This window comes from Mycotypha africana (assembly GCF_025528875.1).
Source record: "Mycotypha africana strain NRRL 2978 chromosome Unknown BDF20scaffold_5, whole genome shotgun sequence".
Classification (NCBI taxonomy): Eukaryota; Fungi; Mucoromycota; class Mucoromycetes; order Mucorales; family Mycotyphaceae; genus Mycotypha; species Mycotypha africana.
In genome coordinates, this window is record NW_026515729.1 from 322,961 (window position 1) to 347,967 (window position 25,007).

A 25,007-nucleotide genomic window follows, 5' to 3' on the forward strand; every position below is an offset into this window, starting at 1 on the left:
GGAGACAGTAGTTGCGGTAGTCCATTCACTTGCTTTCAGTGGATGAATGAATAGCTTTTATTGAATGTAGGTGTTTTATAGCACTGATACTTCTGCTCTGCTCACTGGAATGAAGGTACATCACAAGTTGTACAATTCTCAGCGGGAGTCCTCAATGTTTACATTTAAACAACTGAATATATATTCGTTTCATATGTTAAGTTTAAGTGCATTATACCATCAAAGTTAAACGACCTAATACTTGATTATACCTTTCTTCTAAAATAAGAACCATAAATGACGAGCAGTGGCTATGTACGTCTTATGCGTCACATCAGAAGGGCATAAAGGGGAAGTATGCTTTCAATGGTAAATTTGAGATTGTTTCATACTCAAGGATTTCCAAGAAGGTGCATTAAAAACGTTATAAAATAAAAGAACCATGTAGACTTGAAATTTCTCTGAGGCTAATTTACAATAGAAATTGATAAATCATCTCTTCGAGAAGCAACGCTAGGCTTAGGCTTTAAAGAACTCATTCGTAAGAAGTCGAATTTGGTTGAACATCAATCCATATAGAAGTCCTCATAAGTTATTTCGGCCGTCTAACCACTTTTAAATATTGAGCAAATATTGTTTACCGTTCGCAAATTGGTCTCTTTATTTTACAGGTATAGCAGAAATTGGATGGATCAAATCTATCTTGTGGAATTAACAAGCAGACTTTTCCTCCTTTTCCTGAAGGACAGTTGGCTTACTGATAGTGGAAAACAAATTCAAGGCAACGAGACAAGTATACACAAAATATGGCATCGAAAAAAAAGCGCTTTCTGAATCACTCGGACGCACTCTATGGGCTGATTTCAGTACGATACGAATAAATTATCCTTCTGTGCTCTCTCCAGTTTACTCGCTCTTAAATGGTAGACTTTACGGAATTCTCTAAATTGCTTCACAAAACTGTCGTTATCCAAATTGCCATCCAAAAAGCTTTGAGCTACAGATTCAGATAATTCATCGGACTCATACAGACTTGCTTTCAATCTTGTCAAAACTGTCGAAGAAGAGAAACGCTATCGGCAAAAAAATATAAGGCTTTCAGTGTTGTACCCTTTAGAATTCAAATCATCTCTTCCCCATTGTAATAGATGCTACTTTACGCTAAAGGCTTCATTTTGCTGCCGTTCTTTTTTGTCGAATGCTGCTTTATCCGTTTGATATTTGTTATATAAATCTGCAACCTCGGACCTTAATTTTATAAGCTGATCTTCTCTACTAAGGTTTTTGTCTTAAGATTTCCATATAAAACCTGCCTGTTATTATACAATTTGAGCAATAAGAATATAAATGGCAAAATACTTTACGAGCAAGCTGATCATTCCCATTTCTTAACTCTTCTTGAAATGCCTTCAAGTTCTTAACCCTGTCGAGTGTGTTGAAGAATATTTCAAAGCCTGTTTCATCCGATAGTAGTTCATCAATTTCTTCCGAGCTATCAACAATTTATAACATTTTCAGTTATTCTTTGGTATTCTTTGTTGAAACACTTTCAATCTTTTTACCTCAGTTTTGATATTGCATTATACTCTAAATTGGTTGTATGCGAAGTTGGGGTATTACTGCTATTGGATCTTGATGGAATGGGAGGTTGTGGACGAGCACCATATCTGTTTGAAATACAACGGGCAAAGTTTTGGTCTGAGAATAACCAAATTATTCTGCGCTAGTAAGGCTGTTATAGACTAACGAACTAAGCTTACCCTTCGTCATTCGTTTTATTTGTCATTGACGTTACTTGTTGTTGTTGTAGTTGTGATGCTGGCAAAGGTGGCGGAACGACACTTATCCTTGTCCCTCCTGTTACAGTCGTACTCTTTTTCGCGGGCGGCCTCATTGTGAACTCTTTACAAATATCTTTTACCAAGAGACCTAGATTACTTTGGAGTGTCCAACTAGGTAGTCCGTCATGCATAACGACATCACTGTCTATCCACGGATGACGCATTCCGGTTGGAGAAACAGTGATAACGGGTGGCTCCTCTGGAAAGTTGGAGGGTAAATTGATAATAAGAGAGCCCTCTGATTGCTGCTGTTGTTGTGTAGGTGCAATAGGAACCTCATATAAATGACCATCGACGACGGTGATAGTGGAGGGGTTTTCTGATAGCAAAGAGTTTATCTGGCCTCGTGCTCTTAATATATGTTAATGTTGATGTTTGCTGCTTACAAAATTAGCTAGAATACCCATACTTACAGTTCAGTCATTTGCAAAAAGATTTTGTAAAGTTTTCAGCGATTGAAGTTCACAAGCTAACAAAAAATAAAAAGGGTATTGCCATAGTTGCCCCTTTCTACCTGCCTAAAGCGGGATTCCAAACGGTCCCCCATAAAGGGTATCAAAGAAGTCGCCTCTCAACCACCTCAAGTGAACATTTCATTCGTTTTTAGCCGACACAAGACCATCGTATTGTCACAGTTTAGTTTGATGACGAAGAAGCTCTGACAGAGTAGAAATGTATTTTTATACAATCATTTCTTCTTTTCATATAACACAACTGAACAGTTCCTTACTGCACGTTATCAAAGAGAGGAGGGTACAAATATTTTATTGTTACTGCTATATACAGAAAGAGAGATACATTTTCAAGCTATACTTCGTCTATAATTTGCGTCTCTTACGGTGGTGGTATTGGTATCGTCGAAGCATTGCGAACAATGCTCCAAATGCTGTGACGGCCTCTGAGGGGTATCATAATATTGAGAGGTGTTCTCTTCTATTTCTTCAGTCGGTGGCCGCACCTCAGCCAACCATGGTATATTTAAGACATCCTGTATGGTGTATCGTTGTTCAGGATCTGGGTTAAGCATAGAATACAGCATATCTTTTGCGTCACTGTCAAGATCACGGAAAGCTGGATAGTCAATTACTTCATGCGATAGTTTTTGCACTGGCTCAATGTCAAAAGAAGAGGCAATGGTTGAATTTAAGTAGGTCGATAGTGATAAGGAAGAATCATCGGAACTCTGATTATCAATTCGCTGTCTAATGCTGGAATACTCTTCTTCGTCTTCTCGCATATTTTCACTATCATTATCATTACTCAATGTCATCGTTGACTTTTGCCGGTGCTGACGCTGTTGCTGTTGGTGGTAAGTATAAAAACATTTTTGATATAGTCTGTAATTCGTATCACTTTGTGTGGCTGAATAGAAAGGTACCCCGTTAAAGCGCATACAGAAATAGACTATACCAGCTGACCACACATCTGCTTGACTAGCCTTATATCCTTGTTTTGCCCACAAAAAAATTTCTGGTGCAATATACGGTGTAGAACCGCAAAAGCCGTCCGACAATTTCTCCACAGAATTGCTGCTACTATGGCTCCTTGAACTGCAGAGACTGTATGTTGTTGTTGGTTCCATGCTATGTAATTGTTGTTGCCTCCAATTAGAGGGAACGTATTCTTTCTGTTGATGATGTGCTTCACGAAAGACGTCGGCTTCACCAAAATCTGTGATTTTTAATGTACCTTCACCAACTAATAGTAAGTTTTCAGGCTTAATATCACGATGAGCCACACCAATGCGGTGTAAATAGGCCAGACCATTTAAGAGTTGCTTGAAATAGCCGTTTATTTCATCAATGCAAGTAAGTCGGCCCTCTTTGATGAAATTATAAAGATCGCCTCCTGAACACTTACAGAGGAAAAAAAAAAAAAAAAAAAAAAGCAACGAAAGTGGTTGTTTGTTTGTTAAGCAGTTAGTAATACATTCGCTTCAAATTTTCCTTGACTGAAAAACGACAGAAACTTTACATATTCCATTACGGTACAAAACCTATTCTTTTCGTCTAATACCAAGTCAATTGTCTTTACAATATTTGGATGCTGCAAGGACGAAGAAATGCAGAATTCACTGATTATCTTCTTCATAAAGTGAGCCTCTGATCTTACTGTCATTTTATTGTGTTCCTTCTTGTTCATTTTTTTGATTGGCATTGTTCTTTTATTTTTGTTATCAACACTATATCTGGTAGGCTGGAACACTTTGATAGCATAAAGGGATGTAGTGTTGCTATATTTGTCTTTGCGTCGAGTCAGTATAACAGTAGCAAATGCGCCTGTTCCAATAGGGCAATCTTTACTGCTATGCTTATTGCGGATGAGTTCTCCGTAATCACTTAAACAGCGTGTATGACGGCGATTTCTACCTCCAGTACTTTGTTGTTGAGTTGGTTGTTGTTGGTATATGTTATTGCTATAATGCTGAGGATAGTCGCAAGTAGAAGGCTTTTTTGCCGTTGTAGTGGGCGGTAACGAACGTCTTTTCTCTATCATCTTTTTTCTTTTGATTTTATTGGCAACTTCACTACTGTTACTATCGGGCGTAAAATGAATGGATTTTGATTTATTATTTTTATGCTGAAAGAAAGATTTTAATTGATTAATGAATGATCTGTGCTTTTCTATAGTGCTGGTGTTATTATTCATAGTTGTTGTGTCGGTAGTAAGGCCTGGAATTGAGGCATGCGAGGAAGAAGTACTAATGGAAGTAGTTGTAATGGTGCTGGTGTTGATGCTAGTGATAGTACTGATATTATTCGTAGGTCGAATTGAGGAGTCTGCAGAGAAACTGTCCTTGACTGTAGTTTTATGGGACGACGATATAATTGTCAGCGAGGACAATGAAGGGAAGTTTAACAAGATACTTGAATGCTTCATTGACAAAACGTATTGTACATAGAAAGAAATAACGAAAGGCAAGGAGAAAAAGTAGAGAGAAAAGACGAAATGCAGTCTTACATGTTTATACGCATAAAAAAAGAAAGTTTAGAAATGAGCCTTTGTCATCCCCTCTTTACACTTTTCCCTTATTTATACAAAAATTTATGACATTAAGCGCATCATTGTATACATAGATAGCATACACATAGTAATTCTATTCTCCTGCTTTCTCTGGATTCCATTAAAATCTTTATCGTCTTTGAAGTTCTCCTGTAAAGGGTCTCTGATAGTATACCTAACTAAGCCTGCCTCCATCTCAGCCTACCTAAATGTGTACAAATTATCTTTTTATTATATTATTATCGTCCATTTTAACTATTTTCAACAGCTGCAGATGGCTCAATGTATTTATAATGGGCACCTTGACGAATATAAACTTGAAGCTGAGCATAGTAACTATTACCAAATATGCTCAATGCATCAGGTGCAGAACCCATTGTTTGGACAATAGCAAATTTCCAGGTCTAGCGTATCCATATGTTTAAATTTAGAAAGAGTTTTTTGTTAACAATAATATACTCCCTTTTTCCTGATGATTTTACCTGTCCTTGTTCCGTATATTCCGTTGAGCGATTTATAATATAATCCATAAAGTCGTTTGATTGCGCCATCGCCTGATATTTTCAAAGAGAAAAAAAAGGACAGGAAGGGTTTATATGTCAGTAAAGTCTAACTTAGCCACTTCTCTTTGCCCCAATCTTCTTATAATGTACCTTTAATCCCCAGATATGGCATGCAATAGCTTGCATAACTGCAAAGGCCGCAATACGTATAGAGTTATCTGGTTGTTTAGCCTCCTTAACCAGACCATCTAATTGAGGAAATCGACCTACAAAAGATATTGATACAAGATTTGAGTTTTCTTATTATTCTATTTTGAAAAACTCATGCCTGATCGAATATGTAGTACAATGGCCCAATCATTTACCAGGAATTTGATCATAAATTTGATATGTTAATGATTCAATGTCTTCAGTGCCATCCCTAACGTGACAAAAATAATATTTCAGATTTAAACAGAAAATAGGGAAGCAGGAGAAGAAGCCGATTAGCACCAAAGCGATGTTGCACACGTCTGTTCTCCAATATTGTTTTGATATCCAAGCACGTTATTAGTTTACCTCACAGATAATAATTTTGACAAAGTTTGTAATAGTACTGTCTTCAAAGGTCCAACTGCAGTTTCATACATGCATAAACATTTCCTAAGCAGTGATGATTGATGTGATAAATTGCGTAAACCTGTAACATGAGAACCAATTAGGCCAACCGTTGATACAGTAACAGTCTACATGAATCTGTATTGTCAGGCTTTGTTTAACTTCCTTCCATTTCCCCTTCCATATCATGAATCTTTACCAAAATCTCAATATTCGAGCTTCTATCCACAATTTGTTCCAATTTCTTGACTATTTGATACTTCGAGTCTACATTGGCAAAATCAACAGACTATCATGGAAACGAAAAAGCTACAAGATGAGATTTACCGGGGAAAATAAAGGAAACATCCACAAAATCTGATGATTCATATACCATATTCTCACCGAGGTTACCAAAAAACTTTATTACTGCACACTTGGCTAGCTGAACAGCTATGTCATCATCTCCCTCCTCATTGTCTAGAACTTGAGCAATTCTAGGTAACAGCTGCGCCTTTTCCAAAAACGCAACTCCAGCTTTTGTGGTCGCAACCTATATTGATCGGAAAAGAAAGCCTTTAATTTTGCAATTGTGCTATACTCTTTGATCTTCTTTCACATTTATGCAGGTTACCTCATTCAATAATTCAATGGCATTGATCTGTACCAACAAATCATCTGTTTCCAACTCCCTTCCAAACTTGGTCAATAGATCTGAATTCTTGACTTGTTCAAAAGTTGCATCGGATAAAGTAGCGACTTTGATAATCAAATCATAGACACGGAAACTGATGATACCATTATCATTCGTACTGCATATTCAAAAGATCATCAGTATTCTTATTTTATCTTTTCTTTTTACGATAACTCTTATAGTCAATAGTTACATTTGTAATAGCTGTCGCAACATTGTTTGACAAGTAGGACCAAAAAATGCCTCTTGTCCCATTTCGGACGATTTAGCTAACTGGTACAAGAAATCACTGGCTTTGTTGGCTGTTTTGGTATCTTGGAAAGCAATTGTTGCAAGGATAAGTGGGAAAACATCAGATTGAACCATCTGTCGAGTGGACTTTTCTGATTCTAAGCATTTATATACTTGCTGCAAAGATAAGTAACGAATTGAAGGTGTAAAATGCGTCAATCCTTCCAACAAAAACTCCTATGAATTATTTTCACCCAATGTAAGCGTAAAACTGCCCTTTCAACTGGAACATTCTGTCATCGTCTACCTTATTCTCAGAGGAAACAATCTGCTCGTAAGTCAAAGGTGAAAGTAGCTTGTTAAGCAGATCACACACTAATGTTGTCAAAGTGTCATCCTCGTATGAAAAGAGAAGATAAAAATTCTGTAATGGAAATGCTTGTAAAATGTGTTGGGACTGTTCTAAAGTTAAGCGATCTGGAATATGAAGACAATTGCTGTTAAAACACGATAGTGCTTGGCACAAATTTATGCTTCTACTATGTTTTTTCTCTTCACCTTGAAGTGTCGCTGAAAATGCTCGAAGAAAGGTGATCTTTTCAGAAACTGAAGCCGACCTCTGCGGATCAAGTGCAAAGGAGAGTTGCTGAAGAGCTCCTGGCTGTTCTGATGAAGACATGTGATGTAATTTTGAAGAACAAGCGATGTTTAAAGACCAACCTTCCTCTAGATGAAAGGGCCGAAGTTTAATTAAAACTACGCGAGGACCTCTAAAGATGTCCGATTGGCCTCACTGTTGCATGAAATCCATGATCCGTAAAACACATAGACCATCTAAGAGCAAATGCAACATCAGCGTATAGATTAGACTATTAGTAATAATTGTACTTATTAGTTACAGCATTGTGGAATTTATTAAAGTGTGAAAGTTTTTAATTATATTAAGTTTCGGAAACGCGTTCATATCGAGTTTAGTTTTTGCTGAATTATGACAGATAATAAATAATCAATGCAATTCTGGTTTTCTTTAATTTCTCTATTATTCAACATAAGCCCTTTCATATCAATTGCATGAATTCGAATAGATACATAAGACTACCATTAAGATTGAGAAAATATGTTGTAATTCAATTCAAGGGGTTTTATTGTCTTGTTATTAATTTTTTGTAACTACCAAATATAAGATGGTTTCATTCTTCACTTATCCATATCTTTGCCTTTTCTCATCTATATAACTTGTGACAGTAAAATGCAAAATTATGTAAGTCAACACACAATATAATAGTTCAGTTATTATGACAGGGTGACAGGATGACAGGACTTACGTATTGGGCCGAGCCTACAGTTAGTCGTCCTCTGCTTCTTTTTCTCTCTTACTATGGCTGCACCTTCACCACAGCTTGGTGGTGACTCCGCAGGATTTGATGTTATCTTTGAACAATTACAAACGGTTCCTGGAACAGTACAACAAGGTATATATTGTATAAAGTGCTGCAAGCTATTTATATCGATTAGAGTTTAATGTTAACTTTTTTTTTCTCGCAAATTATAAAGCTGCGTTCGGGTCCTTGAATCCTCAACAAATATTTGGAGGGTTTGCCGGTGCTTTCTAAAAATTACACATGAAGCAGCATCATTTGCTATGTAAAGCTAGATGCATATTCCGTTCTTATGAGTATACGAGTTCAACGAAACATTATCCTGCATTCATACATTTTCAATAAACAGCCGCCAATTTCATTCTTAATAGTTAACCATATGCACAAAATACTAATGTTTCTCCTGACAATAAAATTACTGTTAGTCCTTCATTGTCGATAGTGTATATACTTATATATTGAGTATATTGTAAAAGTAAGCGTTGGTCTCTTTGATTAGGGATTTACTGCGAGAGATGTAGCACTACGTATGAAAGGCATGAAAAGGTATTTGCTAAAGAAGATTGAAAATTATTACGTGGCCGTCAATTTTTTACTGAGAAAGTTCATTGCTTGATCTTTTAAGACCATTATTTTGTCGTTGATGTTTGGTTGTTTGAGGAAGGTGGAAGAAGTAATAAACATAATTGAATATACTTTGATGGAATCTATGGGATAGAGTATGTATTTCAAGCATTTTACGTTGCAATAACAATAATGATAAAAAGGGTTGATTAAATTGTAGCCGTACTGGAACAATAATTACGCCTCTCAAAAACCAGAATCTTTAGTAATGCATAACAGAGAGTGCCGTAGTCCAAATGTTCTTTTTTGAAACATATCAATCATAGTTGTAGGCACTCAATTTATAATAACACCCTTCAGAAGTATTCTTGTAAGTCAGTCACCAGCTCTCGTAACAGCTGCTTCTTCACCTCAAGCTGGCTCCCAGTTTTGATGATACTGACACATGAGTAAAAAGGACAAAAAGATGGTAAATGAAATGATGGATATGCCTACTTAGTCATATATAGTAGGTATACCATGACATTTTCAATATGCTTTTCGAAAATAGATGATTTAGATATCGCTGTGATATCGCATCCCTCCCTACTTCTTGAAATTATATAAATGAAAACATTACAACTTTTTGTTATAAAACTATTATATAGCAGCGTTCATTGTGTATTTCTCATTTCAACAAAGCACGCAAACTGGGTCCAATAAAAATACACCCCTTCCACAAGTATGGGTAGTTCACCGATAGTTTATTATGATTAGAGAAAAGACATTTTATAGAGTCTTTTCCACTTTTTATTTCTGGGTCTGTCCTGACTTTGTTCTTGAGTTGATAAAGATGACGATGCTGATGATGATGGTATATTACTAAAGGAATTTATAGTTTCACCTACTAATGCATGATTAGGTAAACAAGGCTGTTGCTGATCAGAGGTACGGTTTTTGCAATGATTGTTAGCTATAGGAATTGTTGTAGCTACACTATGATTATTTATTACCCTATATGAAGGGGAAGGATCCTCCGGTACTGATAAGCATTGCTGATGTTGTGATGATAAAGGAGTTGTCATCCTTGTGGGTAACTCTATGGCCACATTGTCGTTGTCACTGTTATCTTGTTGCTGCTGATTAATAATAGCTTCTCGAATTTGACGCCGCATACTTCTCGGTAAACTTTTGGCCATCCAAGAACGACTGAATGCTTCAGCATTATCAGCTCGAATAGTAGGTCCAAAATAAGTCGGCGGAGGTGGAGATGGAGTTGTTGATGTCGCTATGGACGATGGTGGCCGTCGAAAAGATAACGAAAAGGAGGAAAATGGACTTGGTATTCTTGATGGTGGTGTAGGGTCAGTGATAGAGTTAGTGGAGTTAATAACGCTTACATTGGAGGTAGTCGAGGTGGTCGCTATGGTAGCTTTAGATGTTGCTGTGATTGGAATGATCAATGTACAGTCGTATTTACATAACGGACATGTTGCTGACTTAATAGTTAGCCATGGATCTGTTTGAGAAGCAGCGGGATTAACAGCTACAGTGGCAAAACATACATTTGATTTGGTGCTTCATTACCTATGCATTCACAATGGTATTCATGATGACAAGGTAGTTGCCTTACTTCATCACCTATGACAAACTCATCCAAACAAATAACGCAAGCCGTTGTCACTAGAGCAGCATCATCTGTCTCTTTCTCAGCTAATACTTGCGCGGTCTCTTTATTGATTGTGTTATCTGAGGCCTCGTTTAAAGCAACTGAGCGTCTCGGTGAAAGTTGTGTATCAATCTTTTCCAATTGATTCAAACTACTACTAAACGTAGTGTCAATAGTTTTGACTGGCAAGTACTGCTGTTCTGATGCTATTGTTCGAGATGAAAATAGATGCAGTTGTTTAGGATCAATAAGCTTCTTTTCTGTTTGCTGTTGTTGCTGTTGCTGCTGATTAAATGAAGTCTGATCAATATAATTCGGATCCATATTAAGCAGACCGTTTTCAAATGTAAATGCGCGTTGTCTGCGTCGGATACGCCAAAGATGCCAATGCATACCAACTGATTTTAAAAGCGTTGTCATGTATAGAATAGTAATTTTTTGTAAAGATAGATGTAGAAAGCAGATAGAAAGCAGAAATGAAGTTAGGTTAGTATGATATAAGAGATTGAATTAATATAGTGTTTAAAAGAAGTAAGGTTTTCTTTATCTTCCAAATATAGTAATCTCGTTGAAAACATCATTTTTACCTGAGGCTAAAAAGCTGATACCTAGCAGCACTACAACAATAATGAGGGTAAATTCCCAAGCACTAAGAAACCCACCAACAGCTGGATGCATCGTCAATAATATCACTGGTTGAAATGTAATGGCTGCATTGGTTGTAGAGGAGTTCGCTGCCATGTAACCAACCGGTTGAGATGCCGTCAATTGTAGCATATCATAAAGCTCTAGTCCTATATTCAAATCCACATAATACATTGTAATTGTCAAATTTCCTTTTGAAATTTTCTAAGTGAAGAGGTATTATTATACTATAAAGTAAGGAACAACAATATCGTTTTCTTTTTTTTTTTTTTTTTTTTTTTTTTTTTTTTTTTTTACCATTGATCCGGAGTTATCATCATCTCGAAATGGTACGTCGTCGTATATGATAACGCCTGCTGCACCATCCTGTTCTGAATAAAAAACTTTTTGGTAGAAATTGCAGCCTCCTCCTTTTTTTGACTAATGCAATTTTGCTGCTGCCAGTAATCAGCCTGGGTGCCGGAATATTGCTATTACTGTTTGACAGCGGTAATATGGAAGAAACGTTTAATTGACAAGAGTATCCCCTGTCATACAAGACTCCCTTGAAGACAAATCACAAAAGTTAGTTATGTTAGTAAAGTGTTTTATGAGCATACTCAAGAACGAAAACTTAGATAGCTAAAATAATAGGGCTAACAGCAGCTTTATAGTATGCACTCTTACTTCTAAACCTGAGGCAGAAGGCTGAGTTAAATTATCAAAAGGAACAATACCTGACTTGAAATCTTTGGCTACCAACACTGAAAATTGGTATTCCCTAATGGTGCCATTCGAGTACAGCATGACGGGATCTACAATTCGAGTATAAGATCAATCAAAGACGATGGAGTCAGAAACAAAGGAAAGAAAATGAAAAATGAGCATAGTCTGTAACAAAAATCTACTTTTCTTACTTGAAGAAATATAAACATCCGAAGTAGAAAATAGACTCGCTTTTACAAGCTGTGCGGATTGTAACACTATAAATAACATACTGATAAAGACATTCCTCCTGTGATTGATTCTTTTCTCCATATCCAAACACTTCATATTTGGCCTTGCGAAAGGCAAATGGTATATAAATAGATAGCGTTTATTGAAAAATCTGGGGAAAAGGAAAAGTGACAAAATAAATTTCAGGCACACAACCTTTCCCTTTTCTAATCTTTTTCGGAATCCAATCTCCACAATTTTCTTGGTAATTGCTCTAACTTTCGAACAATAGGTTTGATGTAGAAGACCAGCATAAAAAAGCCTAGCACAACGCACAGCGTACCAACAATGTAGTAACCGTCTTTTTCTAATTGACAAGTACCATTCATTTGACTACAATAGTCTTTACCAACTTCCGTAGTACATGATAGATCTATTGTTTAGAAGCAAAGTGGGTTAGGGCTTACTGACCATTTTCATTTACTCAAGCTATTATTTGCTTATTTACATTCTCCTTTCTCATTCGGTATTGAGCAGGTATTCTTAGTAAAATAATCAACAGCTTCCAACACAAAAAATTTTGGCCAGGTGCCGCCAAAGTTACTAAATGTATTCAATAACTATAAAACAATATCTTGTCAATATTCACTTCATTAAAGGTATGATTTTAATACGTTAGTCACGTATGTAGTACTCTCTACTCACAGTCATATAAGTACCGCCAATGATAGGATCTGCAATACTTGTCATAAATGCTGAAATACTGACAAATTGGATTGTCGACATGAAGGAGCTAAGTATCGTTGATGCCATAATAACAATAAAATAGATCATGCCCACAGGGTGCTGATTTTGAGGATATCCGGCTACAATTAACATACCAAGAGCAGCGCAGGCCAATCGTCCATAAAATGCCCATAGCCACGGCTTCAAAGGTCGTTGCCCATTCGACCACTTAGCTGCATAATATCCGAAAAAGATCTGTAAGGGAAAATCCAACAGAACAGAAAGCGCCATATCCTCTCTGGAAAACCCTTTTTCCAACAACTTGAGTGAAGTAACCGCTTCATGGCATATAAAGCCAATTTTTGCTGTCAACAGCACAAATACAAACTTGCGCATATGAGGTAATTTGCAGATCTTCCAGATCGTTGAATAAACGCCTTTAATTCCCAAATCTTCATTGTCTTGCACATTCTTTTCTTCTTTAAAAAAGACAAGGTAGGCTGTGACTAGAAAGTACATCCAGGCCCAGAATTTCATATAATCACCTAAACCGAGGACGCCATACTCTTGGGGTACGGAACGTAGGTATTTGTTGCTGAATTCTGAAGAGTTGAAACTCAAAAAGACCGTAAATGAGAGGAAATAACCGCAATTGAGGCCAATGGTTTGAGCGGTCGATGCATACGATAAACTATCTTTGGATAATAAAGTGAGGGCCCATCCGTCCACGGCAATGTCTTGTGTGGCACAAAAAAAGATAGTCATGAGAAATGAATAAGTAAGAGCATAAATAGGGACATGGTGCACGGCATCACTTCCTGCCGTAGTAATCTCTTCAACCGCTAATGGTGGCGGATTCATCATAGCATCAATATGATGCCCGAGTAAATAAAATAAAATGCCTGTCAAGATTTGTATAGGGACAATCCATGATTTTCGGCGCCCTAATTTTGGTGTGTAGACGGCATCGACAATAGGTGACCACAATAATTTGAGAGAGTACGGCCAAGAAGATAAAGAAAAGATAGCAATTTGCGAATAAGAAAGTTTGGCTTTAAGAAGGAAGGGAATCGAACCGAAACTAAGACCTACAGGTATACCTTGTAATAAATCTGTCGATTGGGGGAAATGTAAATTAGGAAGAAAAAAGTGAGAGATCGGGTGCAGCTTCATTGTATACTTACATAGAATAACTAACAGGGCAAAATTGCCATAGTCACGTTTATATAAAGTTTGTACTTGTTCACCATTGCTATCTTGCTGTTGTTGTTGATTAGGTGGGTTTGTAGTGATAGTTGATTGACCTGGTTGCTGCGACAGTAACGAATTATGCTGTGCACTCAACCTTTGTTTTTCTTTGATGTTTAATGTGTCTAACTCCATTTCCTCTAATTCATCGGGTGCTAGGAGTTTTTTCGACGATGAACGTATTGCAATGTTCGTATTCTGATGATCCATGTCACTACCAAGTTTTCTTTGTTTTAAATTTTTCTGAGATTCGAAAGATGAAGATGGGGTACTGCAAACAGTACTCTTATTATGATGATTGGTATTGGTATTTATAAAATCACTCCGTGTGGGTGAAATAGGTTCGCCGTCTAAAGAGGAAAAGACATAAGCAGGTGTCGTTCGCATGTAAATGTACGTAAATCAAATAGTAGTAAGAATGTGCTTATATTGTCAAGTAGGATAGGTTGGTAGAAAAAAGCTGGATATACAAAATTGGGAGAAGATAAAGAAAAGGTAACGAAGGATGAAGAAAAAAGCAAGTTCAGTTACTATAAATACCTTTTGGAACTTAGAGACAACGGCAACACTGTCGAACAGTTTTTGTGCGTGTGTTTTTGTGGAAAAGTGTCGAAAATTTTCATTTGGTCCCCTTAATTTTGCCAATTGTGTAAATTTAGCTGACTTTTTTACATCCAGTTAGCATTAGGGTAGACAGCGCATACTACCATCAAATAAAAGGTTTCTCTTTCAATCGTTTTTCCTCTAACGTTGATTTGCATTATATGAATGGCTGATTCTTTCTGCCTTTTATATTGACAATGTACCAGAGGGTGTCTAATATCTTGAATAATGTAATAGGAAAATAGTGATCTAATTAATACGTTCCTGAGGTAGAAGATTTCGTGTCTGCTGTGAATCCCAGAATTTCGAAATTTTTTTTGCGCAAATGAAATGTTACACTTTACAAGGGACGTTGAGCTAATTGAGACGTTCCATTTTGTCGAAGAATTGAGATTTACGGTCAACATAAATAATATTATTCGCTTATGCATACTGAAGAAGAGATATTGCTCAGGCAATATAGGATAAAAAATAGGATAGCAAGGCTTTGATTTATATATCATTCTGTAGCTCTTTATCTATCCAACAGCCAGCAGTGAATTTGTCATCAATTTTTTTTAATTATACGCAGCAGCAATTCGGTTTTTGTCGCAATTCCATTAGTCACGTATATGAATCAGTATTGAGTTGTTCTTTGCAAGTGACGGTCATGAACAAAGGCACCTTTTCGGTTCTGAATAATGCTGTACTTTGTATCTATTTAGAAAGCATACGAAAACATTTGTCATATCTTTGAATGCGTTACCTACTTTTGCTAAATGATTATTAATACAAATTGCATAAATTCCGAATTCTGGCGTGAAGGATAAATTTGTTCGTTTAGGATAATATTGTTGTTCTTGTAATAGATAATGAAGTTATATCGATAGATACACTCTAACAAGCAAACTAGTATCATTTGAATGCTTCCTCATATTAAATACTCTCAGGATCGTTTCAGAGGCTAGACTATTGGCTCTAGAAAAAAAGAAGAAGTCAATAACCAACATTCGCAATCCATAATACTAATAAGAAAAAAAGTTTACTAACGTTTGAAACGACAGCATGGTAACCATAGGATGAAAAATATGCGGCCATTGAGGACTATTTGTGCTACTCAGCATTTGCAGTCTATTTCTAAATCTTTATGCTGGTATATTGTAAAAACGGTTTAGTATTTTTGTTTATGTTTCGTCGAAATGTTAGAATGAGGTAAAGGAAGGATAGTGTTGTGTTATTCGTGATTCTTAGTCAACAATGTGCTTTTTATCTAGTATTTTCAGCATATGTCAGGGAAGAGAAACTGCAATACACATTGAGTAGGGGTTTATTCTTCGTTATGAAACAATGCACTATTAAAGTTATCAAACGTGCTATACCTAGTAGCGAAAACGTAGCAACACTTAAAAAATGTGCGCTAACTTCGACTTCTAAGCTTCGCGCGAACGTGAACTTGCAATTGAACCTGAAGAAAGTCCTCCACCACTATTTCCACCACGGTCTGGGAAAACCTTAGCAATGTCCTTATCATCAACTTTACCATGTTCCAAAGTGGAAGAAGATTGACGTCTAGTCATCCTAAGAAAGTTTCTTCTTTTTAAAATTCTTGCTTTCGAATTTCCATCAGTTTCCAATGGATTGTCGCGATCAATGCTTTCATTCAGTTCTCCGAGTATATATTTAGATGGAATGGAGCGAGTTTGGAACTTCCAATTACCAACACCACTATTGGTAATATGCCCATTAGAAAGATCATCACCAGAATCATCGTCTACTTCGTCATAAGCACTCACTGTATTGTTGATCAGAATAACACCAGCAAACGTAAACAGAACAAAGATGGAAACTACTTTCATTTTAGTAGAAGAAGAGGAAAAGTGCAAATAGACAGCTCGAGAAACTTATGGTATTACGGAATTTTGTAGAAGGTAAGGAGCAAATCACAAGAAAAGGAGAAATGATGAACACCGCTGCAAAGGTGGCAACCTGCTTTTTTTTCAAATAAAAGTAGGCGTATTCTCCTGTTATATCGTTCATATACTTGATTTAAGCTTTACTGAAGTGTTCGTAGAGGTTACTGGCAAGTTACTGATAAAATCATCAAAGAAAAGGGTTTGTAAAGTAAACAGTTGCCTTGAAGTGGTGCATTAGCACGACGTCAAAGCAAAAACTGCCCGCAAGAATGTTGCAGAATCTATCAATTACATGGATCTCATTACAAACATAAAAGAAGGCGACTTTTCAGAATAAAGAAATTTTGCTTGTATGATGGCAGGGAAACCAGGTATCACAAGAACAGAAAGCCTGAACTCCTGAAAATTTTTGTGATCGCTGAACCTTTTTCACTTCTCTTTTTTCTGCTCTACATAATCCTTTCATCTACAACATATACGTTTCTTTCCAACAATTATTCATGACCATTAGACTATCCAAACGCTGCCATATCTCTTGTCTTTCACCTGAGGTTTTTCTAAGCATTTTCTCCTGGGTTAGCAAAGCAGATTTACAACGATGTATTTATGTTTGCAAAGCCTGGTACCGAACGGCAGGGCAAATATACTTCCAACATTTAAGTGTCGCAGACGGTAAGCAAATAATCAAACTATTCCAATACTTGATAGTCAGCCCTATGCCGGAAACAGCCTCAATGATCAGATCTTTACACATTACGAATGATCAATATCAAAGCTCTTTCCGCAGTTTCTCAATAGCAGACGAGCACCTTCGTTATTTGCTAGAATATTGTCCAAATATACATGAACTAGGCTTCGACAGCAACTCACCCTATTGGTTATACTTATACAACATACCGAATAAACCGAATATACTTAAGCCCAAAAAATTGATATCATTGGGAAGAAGGCGTGATTTTACCGATAGATATTTCTACAAAGTCGCAGCCTTTTATGCATCCTCTATTACTGAATTAGAAATACACCAAGCATGCGATCCAGCAATACGCGTCGACTATGGCGGGCTATTTGGTTACCTTTCTATGTTTTCCAATTTGAAATACTTATATATTCGAGATGGAAGCACGAAACATATCGTCTACTTCCATGACTTGTTGGAGGTGACGAGAAACCTTGAGAAACTTAATTTCGATATTGGACACCCATTCTTTCCCGAGAATGATGAGATTAATTTATTGCAACTGAAGCAATTATCGATATATCCATCATTGAGATCACTTAGTATCCGTTTAGACCATCAGCTCCTACCTGAGAGATTAATATACGTTATAGATCGCTTTCCCAATCTAGTGCAATTCATCTTACGATTGCATTGTAATCAGTTGCATAATGACGGCACAAATAGAATAATTCCAGATTTCCCTTTTGAACATCCAGCTTTCCGAAACAAGTTAACAACTTTTATCAGGCGCCTCAAGCATACACTTTTACATTTTGAAAGCATGGAAGTATCATATCATGTCATTGCACCTCTATTGGGATGTTATCTCCTCAGTGATATACACACAAGAACATCTATATCGGCTAGTTTTTGTATAAATAAGGGTACAGATCAAACTATAATAGATGTAGATCGTACAAATACTATGAATGAAAAACAGAAATATTCGGATATCACCACAAAGTTCATGCTGAGTCAGCGTTATGATCGTCAAGATTTTCTAGGCCGATACCAATTAGCACACCTGTCCTATTTGTCTTTCTTTGGTTGTCAAGTCGTGAATCTTGATATCACACTTTCGACAGAAATAGTTGCTCTTAATGCAGATAAGGCTACCAATGTAGAATCATTATTGCAACTATGCCCTCTTCTCAAAACACTTCGTATCAATATCGAAAGCTCGAGGCCAATTATAGCGATTTTACAAACCACAAAGCACTCACTATCAGCAACACAGCCTCCATATGAAAGAATAGGAACGGACGACACGGAGAAGCAAAATGAGGCAGAAAAACGACAGAATGATCACTTAAAATGTTTAACCACACTCAGTTTGTCCGGAATTCTCAGCTCTGTACGAAGTTTGGAAGAGATAGCAATGGCGAATCCAGAAATCAAAGAGTTACATCTCCTAAATTGTGCCTTTTTGAAAGTCCAAAAGGCTAGCTTTGTACTCAAAGTGAATTTGCGGTCTCTGAGCATTTATAGGTTTACATTCGATGCTTTTTCATGTTTCCATTACATCAAATCTTTGTCTAGCAGAAATGTATGCGTGGTGATTGAGCAGAACATGAGAATACATGCGGGGGATAATATTGAAGATTTTTTTATGAGCATACCTACCGTGTGTCATTATTATCTGTTGCAGTATGAAGAGAGTCTTTTCAAAAAATGCCGTTTCAAACAAATTACAGCCGATCAGTATAAAGGCTATAAAGCTACAGAAGGATTGTATACGATATGGTTTGCATTCAAGTCTTTGAAGGTTATGAAGCTGCAAGTTGGTAAAAGCGTTCAGTCTACAGAAACCATCGTATTTTCGGACCTGGATTTAGTATACGATTCAGCTAATGATTGTACATTAGCGCTTCAAATGGAGAAGTTGTCGTTGTATAATTAATAAATCAGGCTAATATCGAAGCCGCACCAAGCAATTTACGTTATTTGAGTAAATTATTGAGTGTGAGATGAAGACGAGAAGCATGAACTTAGGCTATATAGTGCATTATAACAATAATGTTGAATCGATCCCAAGCCGTTATCACGGAAAACTTATTGCTGTATAATCTCTTATGACTTTATATCCAATACTATGCTTCAAATTTGTTTAATCGATATATTTTCATTAATCAGAATACGGGGTTTTTTGACTTGTTGATTTAAACCTTTTGTCCAGAAAAAGGACACACATGCGGGATAAAGGCATTCAGCTAATAATTTAGAAGCATATTTACTAAAATAGAAATACTTTTTGATACAACCCCAACCTCTCCCTTCTTAATTCTAGTATTTTCATACGCGAAGTACTGTAGGATAAACTAAAATAGCTTTTTTTGGAGAAATTATACAATAAATGAAACAAGTTTATGTTACACATGTGCTTGTAACAGTGTCGACCTTCAAGCAGGTTCTTTTTCAAGAAAAAATAACAATTTGGCTCTTTCTTTATCTTAAGATTATTATTTTCAGAGAAATGAACTTCATTAAACGCCTTTTCGCTCTTGAGGAAGAACGACATTGGCGGTCTTTCGATGTATTCGATCAACATCATAGCACAAGCAAGGAAAACTTTTTCGTGGCTATTACTCGCTCCAACTCTACTTCCACAAAAAGAACAACTTATTCTTTAAATTCTTCCTCGCACTCCACTACCTCTTCATCACAGAAAACCTACGCAAAGAGAGATATGCAAAGCAAACGACAAACCAGTGCTGCGGCTTTGAAGTCAAAATTCAGATTCTTGCACAAACGTAAGCCAAAAAATTCGTTTGCAATACAGCAGCGTCAAGATGATGTTAGAAGCCAAACACCAGACTCAACAGCAAAAACGAGGACATTTGCATTGATGAAAAAGAATACCATTAGTAATAATGCACACGATTGTGGTAATCAGCAGGAAAAAGAGAAGGAACTCTATGATAAACTAAGAGAAGCTAATAGAACAAAAGTACGCCAAGGAAAAGGAACAACACAAAAATTAACAAGGCAACAGCGGCCAATTATATGTCAATCAACAAATTCTCAAATAATTTATTGCCATTCTTCACGAAAAGAACAGAGGTAAGGTAACATTAATATGTCTTTGCCTTGGAAGATAATACTATTGCTCGTCGTCATTGATTTCTGTTTTTTTTTAAAGCTCATATTCTCCTTTTCTACAACGTCCAAAATTATCGTCAATTGAGAGTCAAAGAAGAAGTTATTATAATAATTTTTTCATATCTGTGCCTACTGCTAGAAGGCAGTACATTGACCCACCGTCTGGAGAAATGTTACAAGTTTTTATTCCTCCATCATCTACTACTGAACCCTCGTTTGTGTCCAACGAAAGTACTATAGATGATAACAGCATTGATGGATACAATTATAGCACTACAACCAATACTGCGTGCTAGAAACATGTACAATACCCGGAATAAAGTACGACGAAAAAGGTTTTGATCATCATTGGCCATGGTACAACCACTATTAGCATACATAGTGTTGTCTATGATAGACAACCAAGTTTCAGAGTGTGGACTTTTTTTTCCAAATTCTGTTGATTGCTCTAGTGTAGTTTAATCCTTATAAGCGGCCTTTTAATTCTAGCATGTCATGTTGCAATCGATATTTTTATCTTAAAAACACTATTTTTGTATCAAAAAACTCTCTCCTCGTGGAAGATAGACGTAACGAGTCATGGCAAACAGCGACATTACACCTAATAACCCTCCTTATCCAGCTTTTAGAGCTACAAATAAAGAAAGTTTTGCTTATGATACAACTGTTCGTCGATGGCCGATTATTATTGACAGCGCTATTGTTGACATTCAGAAAACCATTGATGAGGTCGAGAAATCTGATGAAAAAAAAGCCAAAGAGGGTACTCTAATTATACAAGCACTTGAAGATCTCAAAAAAGAGTTAGCAGCTGATGCTCCTTTAAGGTTAGAGTGCTATAGTAATCAGTTTGAATTTGAATTACTGAATTTTTCTTGACTCAAAGCTTCTTCCTCTCTCTGCCGTGCTCCCTTTACTGAACTAGGCCTATAAAGGATAATCATTCCGATACTGACAAATGGAACACACACCTTCAAACTTGGTTTTCCAATTGCACCTGGTTCAATGGTACGTGGCTTTTCAATGAATGTTATATCTATCGTCGTATATATGAGATCTTCAACCTATCTACCCATTGGCAAAAGTATGATTGTTTCGAGCGTCAAAAGATCAACACTTTCCGTGGCAGTCATGCAGCTGTATTCGACTTGGCTACCAAAATGCCAGGCCTTATTGATCCTGCCAATGCTTCCAGTTTAGAAAAGCTTGAATTGATCTATCATGAATTGATCCAGGTTTGCTTATGGGGAAACGCGACTGATTTAAGTTTATTGACTAATATGTCAAAAGAGGACATTCAGCGACTGCAGGCAGTTGAGAAGGATCGATTAGCGGAGAGACGACAATATATTTTAGCAGACGATACGCAGAAAGTATGGGAAGCTCTTAAAAGAAAACCTTCAGGTGTTAACAGAGTGGATTTTGTATTGGACAATGCAGGCTTTGAGGTTTTCGTGGATATGATTTTCGCCGATTGGCTGCTTCAAGTCGGACTGGCCGACAAAATTGTTTTCCACTGTAAGGAAATGCCTTGGTTCGTGTCTGATGTCATGCCAAAAGATATGCCTTTGATGTTCCAATGTTGCTTAGACGAAGATTTCTTTGCCGAAGAGAACAAGACCGAAGCTGATCGTCGAGCTTTAATGATCATGGTTAAACGTTGGCAGCAATATGTACAGGATGGTGTTTTGGAATGCCGCTCCCATGATTTTTGGACATATGGTTTGTCTTATTGGTACATGAAGTCTGAAGCCCCTGATTTGTTTGAAGATATGAAGAAGGCCAAGTTAGTGTTATATAAAGGAGATTTGAATTATCGTAAATTGGTGTTTGATTGCGATTTTCCAGTGACAACACCTTTCAAGGAAGCGATAGGTCCTGCTATGGCAAATGATTTTACTCATATTGTTACTTTGCGTACTAACAAAGCTGATCCTGTCGTTGGGCTGACAGATGAGACGAAGAGGGATATTGAAAGTAGAGCAACGCGTCAAGAATGGCGCTTCAGCGGAAAATATGCCGTTGTTGAATTCAACTAGAGCTTTGATACTATTTGATCCGTTTATTTCACACATATGTGGTTACCTAGATAGACTGTATATATTTTGTCTCCTTCTTGTACATTTTTCAGGCCTTTATTGAGAATAATTATAAAATCCTTTGCCTGATTTACGGCCAAGACTTCCTTCGGATACAAGTTTGTCCAAGACAGGAGATGGTTTGGTTAATGCGGGATCAATTTGTTTGCTATTTTCATTAGCCCAACCATCTACAATAAACTTCATCGTATCTAAACCAACGAACTATTGTGCAAACAAGTAACAAATTCATTTAAAAATGTAAAATATGTCTTGAAAGGAAAGACGAGTAAGAACAGAAGGTCTGTTTACGAAATAAGACTTACATCGGCTAGTTCAAGTGGTCCCATAGGCATACCAGCACCTAACTTCATGGCAGTATCAACATCTTCAATAGAAGCTTCACCGCGGTCGATGATACGGAAAGCTTCCATCATGTAAGGAACCAATAAACGATTAACGATGAAACTATTAAAAAAGATTAGATCTTCCATCCATACTGACTGTGTGAAGCATACCACAGTTTAACGTATTCTTTGCTTACCCTGGTGTATCTTTACATGCTACTGGAGATTTACCCATCTTTTTTGTCACCTCATTCAAGTTCCTTAACACATCCTCAGCTACATTATCCGTTCTTACAATTTCAACCAACTTCATAGCAGGCACTGGGTTAAAAAAATGCAAACCTGCAAATCGCTTTTGTCTATCTGCTGATGTTGACTTGGCAATTTCGGTGATACTTAAAGATGAAGTATTGGAACAGAATACTGTATGCTGAGGAGCTGCTTGATCCAGATTCCTGAAAAGAGACTGCTTCACGCTCAGATTTTCGACAATGGCTTCGACAATCAAATCCGAGGATTTACTAGCGTCTGTAGCATCTTTAGAAGTAGTGATACGATCCATGGTTTGACGAATAAATTCCTTTTGCTTCGTTTCGTCTTCGGCAAACTTTTTACGGGCAACACGAGACAAAGATTTGGAAATGATGGATTGGCCGTTGGAAAGAGCAGCATCAGAAGTGTCGACTAGAGTGACCTTGTAAGCAGCCTGTGCAGCAACCTGCGCAATGCCGGACCCCATTAATCCAGCGCCGATTACAGTAATATGTTCAATACTCTTCAATTGAGAGAAAGAAGTAGAGAAGGATCGGAATATAGGTAAGTTCTTTCTGGTCTGAAAAAGTAGCTGGCTAGAGATATTGAACATGCTGCTGTAACGTTGACTTTGAATATGAAAAACAAATTGATACGATGGTGAAAAAGAAAGTGAAATTAAGGAAACGGGGCCAAACTTTTAATTCTCACATGAATTCAACTTTTTACACACACCATACAAATAACTTAGTGTCATCACTTAACCTGGACCGCACAAAAAAAAAAGCTTAATTGTTTGTGTGCCTACATCTTCTCTTACCCCGCACATCCGAAATCTTATTGAAAAGGTCCGAAAAAGAAAGTAAAAGCGATGTTATGAAAAAAAGGGGGACCATGAATATCATGCATCTTAAGATTATATGATTGACAAAAGGAGCACTTGTACCTACAAAATGTGATGTTCATTGTTCATTTTGAATTACTTAAATTGTGTTTAAAGCCTTCTTGCTGGATGACATATTCTTTTATTCGTATACATTTTATAGCTAATAGTACCTCCATAAATGCTGGTGAATGTTTGTCATTGTTCTGCAGGTACAGTTTAATACATCATAACTTAAGATAATAACAAAAGAGAGCTTTTTGGTGGCCATTCTAGTCGTTATAGATACATCCAGCAGTAAGACTCTACTTTTTTTAACCTTTCTGCCAGCTTTTCCATTCCTCGTCTGGAACAATATCTTTCATGAGGTTGTGCGTCTCGATAGTATAATAGTTTGTTACATTTTCCAAATAGTGAGAATTTGCCTCTTCTTCCCAATTCATGGCTTTATTTCCTTGTTCGTCTTGGCCGTTGGCTTTACGTATTGATTTTTTTTCTTTATCTCGCTTCCACAGCTGAATAAGATGCATATCTTCAATCTACCAAATGGTATTTTGATGATATGTTTTGACCTTTAATGCAGAGTAAATGCCCATTCTACAAGCATTACCACTTGTGTAATTGAAGCCAGCAGTCGACAATCTTCTCTAAATCAACGTTTCCAAGGGTTAAACGTTCGCAACCATTCTCTGCTACTATTGTCAATTCATCCCCGGTCGACTTTCCAACAGTAAAACTCTGTAAATGAGTCTTCTGTCAACTCTAGTACACTGGTGTACGAAGGTTACCCTTTCAAAAATTGAATGAGTCATTTACCAATGATCAGACTTGAATGGAAAGCCTCACAGACAATTTGAAGTCGATCTTTTATTTGATTAAATGAAAAAAATCCAAAGCCGTTATGGCGTAGAAGCACGAGAATTATGCACGAATTTTCATTGGCTAGTTACCTACTGATTCGTCCTCTTGTCCCTTGATAGTCAAGGTAGCATACATCCTCCAATAGTACCGCTCAAGGCTTATACTCAAACTATGGGTACATTTGAAAAAAGTATTTAGTTCTAGGAAAATGTATTTCAAGCTTACCACTATAAAAAATACTCGCATTCTGTGTCAACGAACAGCGAAAGTGCCATTAAAATAGCATGACTAGTCACAGTCATTGAAAGTTTTGTCCAAA

General features: G+C 36.9%; 12 protein-coding genes across 12 annotated transcripts; 3 read left to right on the top strand and 9 right to left on the bottom strand.

The window, feature by feature from the left end:
* Nucleotides 1-617: 617 nt before the first annotated feature.
* On the bottom strand, nucleotides 618-2,292 carry BDF20DRAFT_867790 (uncharacterized protein). Its single transcript, XM_053080915.1, has 6 exons — nucleotides 2,234-2,292; nucleotides 1,740-2,171; nucleotides 1,542-1,646; nucleotides 1,344-1,471; nucleotides 1,140-1,267; nucleotides 618-1,052 (listed from the first exon to the last, which is right to left on the bottom strand). The coding sequence occupies exons 1-6, from the start codon at nucleotides 2,242-2,244 to the stop codon at nucleotides 843-845; spliced, it is 1,014 nt and encodes a 337-aa protein (XP_052936075.1). The 5' UTR covers nucleotides 2,245-2,292; the 3' UTR covers nucleotides 618-842.
* A 330-nt stretch (nucleotides 2,293-2,622) lies between these two features.
* On the bottom strand, nucleotides 2,623-4,316 carry BDF20DRAFT_973944 (kinase-like domain-containing protein; the record flags this gene model as incomplete). The annotated part of the gene is made up of 5 exons (XM_053085049.1): nucleotides 2,623-2,891; nucleotides 3,114-3,336; nucleotides 3,439-3,675; nucleotides 3,795-3,931; nucleotides 4,004-4,316. 5 exons carry the CDS (start codon nucleotides 4,314-4,316, stop codon nucleotides 2,623-2,625), a joined length of 1,179 nt encoding a protein of 392 aa, XP_052936076.1.
* Nucleotides 4,317-5,074: 758 nt separating this feature from the next.
* Nucleotides 5,075-7,506, bottom strand: BDF20DRAFT_818970 (proteasome non-ATPase 26S subunit-domain-containing protein; the record flags this gene model as incomplete). Its single annotated transcript, XM_053077417.1, has 9 exons — nucleotides 5,075-5,227; nucleotides 5,477-5,592; nucleotides 5,692-5,747; nucleotides 5,885-6,051; nucleotides 6,333-6,455; nucleotides 6,537-6,714; nucleotides 6,790-7,004; nucleotides 7,135-7,304; nucleotides 7,386-7,506. 9 exons carry the CDS (start codon nucleotides 7,504-7,506, stop codon nucleotides 5,075-5,077), a joined length of 1,299 nt encoding a protein of 432 aa, XP_052936077.1.
* Nucleotides 7,507-10,177: 2,671 nt separating this feature from the next.
* BDF20DRAFT_481539 (uncharacterized protein) lies at nucleotides 10,178-11,531 on the bottom strand. Its single transcript, XM_053075555.1, has 3 exons — nucleotides 11,361-11,531; nucleotides 11,006-11,267; nucleotides 10,178-10,816 (listed from the first exon to the last, which is right to left on the bottom strand). The coding sequence occupies exons 1-3, from the start codon at nucleotides 11,361-11,363 to the stop codon at nucleotides 10,296-10,298; spliced, it is 786 nt and encodes a 261-aa protein (XP_052936078.1). The 5' UTR covers nucleotides 11,364-11,531; the 3' UTR covers nucleotides 10,178-10,295.
* BDF20DRAFT_481260 (uncharacterized protein) lies at nucleotides 11,063-12,299 on the bottom strand. Its single transcript, XM_053075554.1, has 4 exons — nucleotides 11,960-12,299; nucleotides 11,730-11,857; nucleotides 11,361-11,607; nucleotides 11,063-11,267 (listed from the first exon to the last, which is right to left on the bottom strand). The coding sequence occupies exons 1-3, from the start codon at nucleotides 12,093-12,095 to the stop codon at nucleotides 11,380-11,382; spliced, it is 492 nt and encodes a 163-aa protein (XP_052936079.1). The 5' UTR covers nucleotides 12,096-12,299; the 3' UTR covers nucleotides 11,063-11,267; nucleotides 11,361-11,379.
* BDF20DRAFT_820175 (membrane transporter) lies at nucleotides 12,206-13,877 on the bottom strand (the record flags this gene model as incomplete). Its single annotated transcript, XM_053077517.1, has 3 exons — nucleotides 12,206-12,411; nucleotides 12,487-12,598; nucleotides 12,684-13,877. The coding sequence occupies 3 exons, from the start codon at nucleotides 13,875-13,877 to the stop codon at nucleotides 12,206-12,208; spliced, it is 1,512 nt and encodes a 503-aa protein (XP_052936080.1).
* Nucleotides 13,878-15,964: 2,087 nt separating this feature from the next.
* On the bottom strand, nucleotides 15,965-16,390 carry BDF20DRAFT_835196 (uncharacterized protein; the record flags this gene model as incomplete). Its single annotated transcript, XM_053078820.1, has 1 exon — nucleotides 15,965-16,390. One exon carries the CDS (start codon nucleotides 16,388-16,390, stop codon nucleotides 15,965-15,967), a length of 426 nt encoding a protein of 141 aa, XP_052936081.1.
* Nucleotides 16,391-16,668: 278 nt separating this feature from the next.
* Nucleotides 16,669-19,100, top strand: BDF20DRAFT_481793 (uncharacterized protein). The gene has a single exon (XM_053075556.1). The coding sequence runs from the start codon at nucleotides 16,948-16,950 to the stop codon at nucleotides 19,066-19,068; it is 2,121 nt and encodes a 706-aa protein (XP_052936082.1). The 5' UTR covers nucleotides 16,669-16,947; the 3' UTR covers nucleotides 19,069-19,100.
* A 278-nt stretch (nucleotides 19,101-19,378) lies between these two features.
* Nucleotides 19,379-20,869, top strand: BDF20DRAFT_481931 (uncharacterized protein). The gene is made up of 2 exons (XM_053075558.1): nucleotides 19,379-20,228; nucleotides 20,365-20,869. The coding sequence occupies exons 1-2, from the start codon at nucleotides 19,522-19,524 to the stop codon at nucleotides 20,561-20,563; spliced, it is 906 nt and encodes a 301-aa protein (XP_052936083.1). The 5' UTR covers nucleotides 19,379-19,521; the 3' UTR covers nucleotides 20,564-20,869.
* Nucleotides 20,847-22,306, top strand: BDF20DRAFT_819159 (DUF89 domain-containing protein; the record flags this gene model as incomplete). The annotated part of the gene is made up of 2 exons (XM_053077437.1): nucleotides 20,847-21,094; nucleotides 21,193-22,306. 2 exons carry the CDS (start codon nucleotides 20,847-20,849, stop codon nucleotides 22,304-22,306), a joined length of 1,362 nt encoding a protein of 453 aa, XP_052936084.1.
* Nucleotides 22,307-22,354: 48 nt separating this feature from the next.
* BDF20DRAFT_481917 (3-hydroxyacyl-CoA dehydrogenase) lies at nucleotides 22,355-23,627 on the bottom strand. The gene is made up of 3 exons (XM_053075557.1): nucleotides 22,890-23,627; nucleotides 22,672-22,813; nucleotides 22,355-22,570 (listed from the first exon to the last, which is right to left on the bottom strand). Exons 1-3 carry the CDS (start codon nucleotides 23,555-23,557, stop codon nucleotides 22,403-22,405), a joined length of 978 nt encoding a protein of 325 aa, XP_052936085.1. The 5' UTR covers nucleotides 23,558-23,627; the 3' UTR covers nucleotides 22,355-22,402.
* A 514-nt stretch (nucleotides 23,628-24,141) lies between these two features.
* Nucleotides 24,142-24,934, bottom strand: BDF20DRAFT_835201 (uncharacterized protein; the record flags this gene model as incomplete). Its single annotated transcript, XM_053078821.1, has 3 exons — nucleotides 24,142-24,366; nucleotides 24,400-24,474; nucleotides 24,782-24,934. The coding sequence occupies 3 exons, from the start codon at nucleotides 24,932-24,934 to the stop codon at nucleotides 24,142-24,144; spliced, it is 453 nt and encodes a 150-aa protein (XP_052936086.1).
* Nucleotides 24,935-25,007: the final 73 nt, after the last annotated feature.